Source organism: Olea europaea, chromosome 13 (assembly GCF_002742605.1).
Source record: "Olea europaea var. sylvestris chromosome 13, O_europaea_v1, whole genome shotgun sequence".
Lineage (NCBI taxonomy): Eukaryota > Viridiplantae > Streptophyta > Magnoliopsida > Lamiales > Oleaceae > Olea > Olea europaea.
In genome coordinates this window covers 9721001-9729146 of record NC_036249.1, presented here as the reverse complement: position 1 = coordinate 9729146, position 8146 = coordinate 9721001, and the positions used below count along the sequence as shown (strand labels likewise).

The window sequence follows — 8146 nt, the reverse complement described above, 5'->3', positions numbered from 1 at the left end:
ATTATTTCATTGAAAAATTTGTAGCTGAAAATGAGACTAAACAAGCTAATGAAAAATTGAAAATATCATGAAGTTTTACTGGTATAAAAATATGCAAAAGTAAATAGATGTATTATCTGAACTATATAATTGATATAAGAATTTAGTTTTTTTATTAATTTTGAATATCATCAAACTCATTTTTCTAAACATGTCATTACTTATGAAAATATTTGAGTAAGAAGATGTTATATTAATCAAAATGCAAAAGTAGGTCGACTGTAGGTCTTTGGCAAAGTTTATTGGGATTCAATCAGTCCTCATCGTGTCATCTTGTCCATTAATTTTAATTTTATTTTGAAAGCAAAATAAGTTTAATTATTTTCAATAGTTATTTATTCATTAAACTTATTTCTAAGTATCTTTATTAGTTTTGTTTATTGTCGCAGTTTTCATCGATAACTCAAATTTATTAAACTATTTATTATGTTAATATTACTAATGTAAAAGTCATTCATAATCTTAATTTATTTTGATATTTTAAATAAGCTGACAATAAATAACAGCAAAACAATAGAAAATTTCTGAAGATTAAATCACAATTTGCACCAGGAACCACTCCACATGCTTAAGTTACAAAATTAACAAATGCAGAGACAAAAGAACAAAACTGAAATGAGTTGGGAAGGTAAGAGAAGCTTCAAAGAGCCTATCGCCTCCTCATCCCACGCCCACGCCCCCGAAAAGCAGCTCCACCACGCCCTCTGCCGCCCATAGCGCTTGCAGCAGCTTCTCCTTGCGCACTCTCAGACTGTATTGATCGAAATCGCAGAGGCAATAAGAGTTCATATAAATGTACGAGGAACGCCATTACTAGAAGTCAAAATTGTGCTTAGACAAGAATCTTACAACTACAGTGAAATCAGGATAAAGGATTCCACTCATTTAGAAAAAGAAACCAAGAATATACTCATCTTTCATTTTCATTTGATTGGATAGAAGAATATGTTAAAGGTAGGTACCCCTTTTCATCCCAAGCCAAATAATTAAAGGCATAAATTTACCATAAGAACGTGGTTTTGTCAATTCATAGACGTTTTTCTTTGCCTGAGCTTCTTATTTTACAGGAATAGTACTATTCAATTCATCAGCACGAAAAAGTTTTACCTTTGGGTTTTTCACGGTTTCATCAACGCTTAAGACAAGGCAAGCTGCTTCGGTGGCCGCATTTACTGCATTTATCTGTATAGAGAACAGAGTTTGTTATATGCGAACTTCTGATAATCAACACTGCCGCATAAAACTGTGAGGGATAAGATGGTACCTTCACGACTGCTGGCTCCCAGACAAAGTTGGCGAATGAATCGGCAATTCCACCAGTGTTAATATCTACACCATAAGGTGCACCCTCACCTGTTTATATAGAAACTAACATGTAAGACGTCAAAAGATCGCGATAAAAACACCTAAAATAGCACATGAACTACATAGACGGGAGGACAAAGCAGTTCATTGACCTAAGCCAAAAGAAACGTTCAGCGAAATATGTACTCAAATGAAATATTCAAAATGGGGGCTGACCGGATGGAAGAGCATGTTTCTGTCTCAGTTTGTTCAAAACGTCAGTTGCATCAAAACCAGCATTGTCACACAGCTGTCGTGGAATAACCTGCAACAAGGTGGCAAACAATCTTATACAATTCCATGAAGAGTGCTAAATGCACAATCTTATCAGCCCTCTTTAGATAACAGGGAACAAAAAGTACACTGCGATATTACAAAGGAGGACCGCTGAACTGTATATATACATTAAAAAAAAAAAAAAAAAGAGAGAGAGACATATTAAATATATAACTAAGTACCTCTCTTTCATGAGAACAATAACTCAAATAAATAAGATGGCAAACCAATCAGCCCAAATGATCAGTAGACCCCAAAATACTTTAATTAACATAAAATGGTTAAATATTAGGCCCACGTTTGATTCCCATTCTTTAGCCACAAAAATGAAAAATATGACCATTATCCATCACATCAAACCACCATATTTGACTTTCTATCTCTTGTATGGGTCCCGTAATGGCTATATATTTTTCATTGTCATTCTCAAATCTATGGGAATCAAACGGGGCTAGATGTAATTTATTTTCAGATACAATTTTCTCATAATCTTGTTATATACTGCTTAGTATCGTTAAGTACATTAATTAATAGGAGTCCTAGTTTCCAATTAGACTCCCCATAAAGATCTTGCACACAAGTTTGTAGAGAGAGTAAAAAGTTCACAATATTGTTAAGTACATTAATTAATAGGAGTCCTAGTTTCCAATTAGACCCCCCATAAAGACCATGCACACAAGTTCGTAGAGAAAAAGTAAAAAGTTCACAATATCTACCTCAAGTGCTTTGGCGTAAGAGTTTATGAAGAGCTGGGATTTCCCAGCTATTGTGCGTGCATGCTGCCTTAAGTATCGACTTATTTCCATCTGCATGCCAAACATCTTCATTAAAAATGCTCAAATAAATGCATATATTTCACGAGGAGCAGGTTTCATACATCAATAGCACCGCCACCAGCAACTACAGTAGAATTTTTCAGAGCCCTCCTAACAATCATAATTGCATCATGCAAACTTCTTTCAGCCTCTTCAATGAACTAAAAAAGTAATGATAAACAAACTTCAATTGTAACGTTCAAATAATGCAATAAATGCACGGCATGATAATTACACACCTGATCTGCTCCACCACGAAGAACAATAGTAGCAGTCTGACCTGATGGGCATCCACTAAATATATTGAACCGTTCGTTTCCAACTTGTCTCTCCTCAAAAAGCTCACAAGATCCAAGTACCTATTTCGTAGGGAAAAAAATTCCAGCCTGGTCAGTAGAGAGAAAAAAACATCTACTAGGAAGAAAAACGCTAACTTCAAACCGTTTGCTAAGTATCTCTAATTGTTAATTTTAATTAGATCAAAAAGACCAGAGAGTAACCTCGTCAATGATATTATTCACAGTTGTTTGCACAGTTCCACCAGTAGCAGCTGCAACCCGCTGCAGATCTTCTTCAGTCACACGACCTGCACAAAATATATCTCGGTCTGCAAAATACTGCACAAAGATAACAAAATAAGTATTTTTTTATTTTTTCCAGTAGAAGCCAGAAGTAAGAAAATACAGTCTGCCATGCTCTAATATTCTACTGTAATATTTACCCCCTCCTATAATTATGACAAAACATTTGTAAACAATCAATTCCAATATCATAACAAATTCTTAAATCAAAATATTACCACCGTTTGAGCCCCATTTTTTGAGAATAGATTATGTAAAAAGTGGACTATTTATTATTATTATTATTTTTTTTTTGGAGAATGTGAGGGAAAAAGGCAGTGAAAAGTATTGGGTTTACTTTAAAATAAAAATTATTTTATTAGGAGAATGTGGGTCGAAAATGATTTCAGTGAAAAATGAGTTTAAAGAATGGGGCTCAAACAGGGGCATTATAAAACTTGATATGACACCGTTCTCCAACCCAAATTAACCTAAGGACTGCTCTTATTAACAGCTCACTGGAAAGAATTACCAAGACTCATCATGGTTGGAGTTGAAATTAACTGCTGTATAAAAGTTTTGAATACTAATAAGTCACACATATGCATCAAAACCCCACAGAAAACTATCCATGGTTTTTTCAATTTAATAAAGATGAGAAGCCAGCCATGCAATACTTCAACAAGTTCCAAGAAATTACTTTGTGAGTTTCTATGTAAAAAGAATATGAAAGTGAACGAATCAGAACCTGTGTGGCCAGATCACCAATAGCAAGTCGTGACAAAACAATTTTGGCTCCACTTTTTACACATTTATCCAACTTGTCGTAAATAATATTCCATTCTGCATCAACAATTGACTGATACTGTAATGGATCAGACAGTCTGCGCAGACAATAAATTGCAAGGAAGGTAAGTCTCTCTCAAAGTTAACATGAATAAAATTGCAAGATATAGATGGATCTAAATGAGGGCTAAAAATTCAACCTTATCTCTGCATTTTCTTTCTCAGATTTTAACTCCAACTCTATATTCAGCAAAAGTATTTTGGGATTCACAAATTTCTTTGGTTGCTGTTCAAAACCAGCATACGAGAATGTCTTTTTGAAGGCAACACCATTTACAAGAAAAGAGTCCCTCATGTTACCTCCAGGAACCTAAAAATTTAAATAAGCATAAATATTGTTATACAAAAAGATTCATGGTGGAAGTACAGAGGAAGAACGGAGAAGATACATGATCTTCTAAGAAAAATTCCATTTGACACAAAATTCTGATGCTTAGAAATGGGTTTACAAGAGATTATATTGGACGTGGCAAATACAGAATATCAATCAACACTTCCAACTATACACAATTAGGTTTAAAACCCCTGTAACCACAAACAAAGATCCAAAAATTCAACTATTAGCCCAGAAGCAGACAAGTAAAGAAAACAAATAACATAAGCAACCACTGTGTTTAGAATTTAGGGTAAATATATCATACAAACAATTTCCACTGGTTCTAAACAATAACAAAACAGTAGCTATTAGATATACTTTCAAGAACCCGCAATAGAAGGGGCATTCCGCATTCGGGCAGAGACTAGTGTGAATCTCGGTCTTTGAGCCTCAAAGTGATGTTCATTGTCAGGCTAGTATCTTTACAATATATACAGGTTCACAGTGCTTCCATGATCCACCATTTGTTTGAAATCATAATATAAAAATTATAGAAAATTGGACCGTGCTCTTGGGGCAGTTTCCATGAAAATGTTAAAAGTGTAATGTTATATTAGTGATATTTCCCCCAGTCAATCATAGCATTAGGAAAATAAAATAAATGAGAATTTTGACCGACTTGTATTCTCTGGAAGTGCCCTTTTGGGTTCTTAGCTGTGCCCATTCTTGTCGAGAAGTAGACACAAAAACCTTTATGTTTGTAATTCATTGCACTGATCCTTAAAGTTTCCCTTTACTGTCGTTCGAAACTGGATACAATTCAAGACATCTCACGAGATATCTTTTACCTAAGTCCCAGATAAATATTAGAAGACTGACATTTTCAAGCTGACAACATAATTGTACATGTTTAAGAAATGATCAAATCATTTAAGTACAAATACATCCATTCTCCAATATTTTGATGTGCCTGTATTACGCAAGATGAACAGATAAGTGGCATGTGTAATACAAAATGCATCCACCGTTGCACAGACCTATCAGGAAATTGATCATGAAAATTCACTGTTTCAATATACAAGCATAACAGAATTATGCCCGTGTTTGATTTAGCTAAAAAAGTTGATAAAAATCTAGGTCAAAGTCAAAAATTAATTTTAACCACACATTTCAATTTTATCAACTTTTCAACAACACGTTTCATCAAATTCAATCAAAATAAGTCCTATTTTTATCAAAACCAAACAGGGACTATATTAGTTGTTTATATAATGCTTACAATGACAAGTCTTGATACCTAGGCATAAAATATTAAAAGAGCAACAAGAAATGGTGATGGGACGCCATTTTATTTTCTGCCATGCACTCGTAGCATGATGTTTTGTTTATAATATGGAAACAGAACATTTAACATAAGCAATGAAATGATAGATTTAAATTTGAATTTTAGAGATTTATACCTTCTTAATCCCAATCATATTCAGTCGATCATCATTTCCAATGGTAATGACAGCATCCACAACCATGGATGCGAAGAATTCCTTCTCACCCCCAATGAGCTTTGAAGAGAGCGTTGTAGCAGCACATTTTCCTAATAAACTCTTCTTTTCTTCTAAACTTTTTCCCTCAATGCTAAAAGCTAATTCTTTGATCTTCTCAATGGCCTGTTGTGGCGCATAAGACAAAAAAAAAAAAAAAAAAAAAAAAAAATCTTAGTAATATTTGCAAAAAAAAAAAAAAAAAAAAAAATCTTAGGTATTTGTCCAATTCCAAGCGCAAAAACAGAAGGGAATAAACATACTCACCAATTGAGAAGCTGTCCGATAACTCCGTATAAGATTTTGAGGATGAACCCCATCTTCAATAAAAGGCTTGGCCTCCTTCAAAAACTCTCCTGCGAGCAGAACTACTGTAGTGGTTCCATCACCAACCTGCAAAACCAGATAATAGAAACTCTCATATAGACATCTAAATGAAAGATCTAACTTAAAAAGCATTCTTCTAAGCAATTGGCTAAAGCATACAAGGTTGAAACTAATTTTCCGAACTTGCAGCCTCTAATGTCTAATCAATACATAAGTGCAAAATGTAGCATCACCTCATTTTCAAATTCAACTTTTTCTTTAATCAACTGACATGTTTGGTTTGCAGAAGAGGATAAAATGGGAACAGTGACAAGAAAACGACGACAACAAAAATAATACTATGATTGCAATACCTCAGAGTCTTGAGACTTAGCGATGTCGACAAGGATTTTTGCAGCAGGGTGTACAATGTCAAGAAGCTTCATTATTGTGGCACCATCATTAGAAATAGTGGTATTTCCCTTCTCATCATGTATCAACTTGTCCATACCCCTTGGACCGAGGGTGGTCCGAACCACATCTGCCACAGCCATGCAGGCATTTATGTTACTTACTAATTGTGGTTTCCCTTGGGATGAATCTGTCCCCTCCTTCAGCAGAATTATTTGAGGTTGCTGCCATTTTGACCATCATCATCAACAAATGATTAGTGTTGGTGTTGGAGAGAACAGGGGATAAAGAGAAGAAGAAATTGGAATTTGCTATGGTTACAGTTCAGGGCGGAAAAAGGAAAAAAATGGGACAAAAATGACAATTTCACTCCATCTTACATAAAATTAGAAACAAGCAACAGATGACATTATAGAAATATAAAACTTATAAACAACATATTTGAGTAACACATAACTTTCATCTCTAAAATTGCTCCATAGTGTTTGCTTGTTCTTTATTTTCCTACCATTTTTACTGTGATTCAGAAGAAATCAATATATATGTGTACACTTAATTTTCTCACTTGATTTCTTTCTCCATTAGTCCTCATATTTCATAAAGCGCTATGCATTTACTATTTAAAAAGTGATTGCTCGGTTCGCAGAAAATTAGCGAAACCCAATAAAGAGAATAGTATTTTACAAAACTCAAAATTTGAATTTCTACGAGAAAATGCAGTCTTTAGATGCTAATAGATAGAAGACAAAAAAATACAGCTAGAATAATTGTAAAGATTAGGTTGTTCCTATTTCCTTTGAATTTTTAGTTGAATTGCAGACTTAATACTTGCTCAAACTCAATGAAAAGGTAAAACGTCAACAAATTTCTACTCCTATTCATTAAATTTTTTAGCAATATTTTGAATACTAGCATACCGATATCAAAGTAGAAAAGTAAAGAAGAGATATTTCAATTTTTCACTCTTTGGTTACATTTTCAGTGTAAACCTGCAGTCCCGACAACTTAACACAGTTTTCTGTAAATTAAAAATAACTTATCTAAAGATCAACTTAAAATAACAGCGGTCTTGGTCTCACACAACTGCAATAGAAAAACGTGCAGAAGCATCATTAACTTAACAATGGAGCATGACACAGAGAAATGACGGGAAATACACATATATACAGACACGAAGACACGTAAAAGGAATTCATCTGTGTTATAGCGATATGGTGAGAAAAAGATAGATCGAGTCGAGTTTACCATCATAGCTGCCATTGTTAGATGGGAGCTTGAGAGAGAAGATTCTAGGGTTTTAAGTCTTTCTTATAGAGGTTTCAGGTTCCTGTTTTTGTTCGGAAACTTAAGGGCTTGGGAGAGAGAGACGTAGAAAAGGTAGATAACAGCAAAGGATAAGGGGTAATTATGCTCCCGTTTGTCCATTATAGAGAGGAATACATTTTTTATTTTTTGAAAAATGTATGATTTAAAAGGAGAAAAAAAAAATTAAGTTTACGTATAATATTATTTTATTTGAGAATATATGGATGATAAGAAAAGAAATAATATTATTTGCAGTCGATCATTGCGATAATCATCTGATGTAGCATACACATGACGAGTTATTAACTCATGCATCAGATAATTATCCGTCATGTGTATATCACGTAGGACAATTGTCGCAGTGAACAACTGCGAATAATATTACTATAA

The 8146-nt window shown here is 34.0% G+C and overlaps 1 protein-coding gene across 1 annotated transcript; it reads right to left on the bottom strand.

Moving 5' to 3' along the window:
* Positions 1 to 535: 535 nt before the first annotated feature.
* On the bottom strand, positions 536 to 7851 carry LOC111407542 (T-complex protein 1 subunit eta). Its single transcript, XM_023037101.1, has 14 exons — positions 7697 to 7851; positions 6415 to 6675; positions 6002 to 6127; positions 5657 to 5860; positions 4021 to 4190; positions 3783 to 3918; positions 2975 to 3091; positions 2714 to 2833; positions 2537 to 2635; positions 2376 to 2465; positions 1561 to 1648; positions 1304 to 1392; positions 1147 to 1221; positions 536 to 790 (listed from the first exon to the last, which is right to left on the bottom strand). The coding sequence occupies exons 1-14, from the start codon at positions 7709 to 7711 to the stop codon at positions 689 to 691; spliced, it is 1692 nt and encodes a 563-aa protein (XP_022892869.1). The 5' UTR covers positions 7712 to 7851; the 3' UTR covers positions 536 to 688.
* Between the last annotated feature and the right edge of the window lie 295 nt (positions 7852 to 8146).

Bases quoted from the DNA above. Each gene is read 5' to 3' on its own strand.
- LOC111407542 (XM_023037101.1), bottom strand. The intron at 5,861-6,001 runs GTGAGTATGTTT...GCGCCACAACAG, and splicing joins ATCGGACAGCTTCTCAATTG to GCCATTGAGAAGATCAAAGA. The intron at 3,919-4,020 runs GTTGAATTTTTA...TTGTCTGCGCAG, and splicing joins AAAGAAAATGCAGAGATAAG to ACTGTCTGATCCATTACAGT.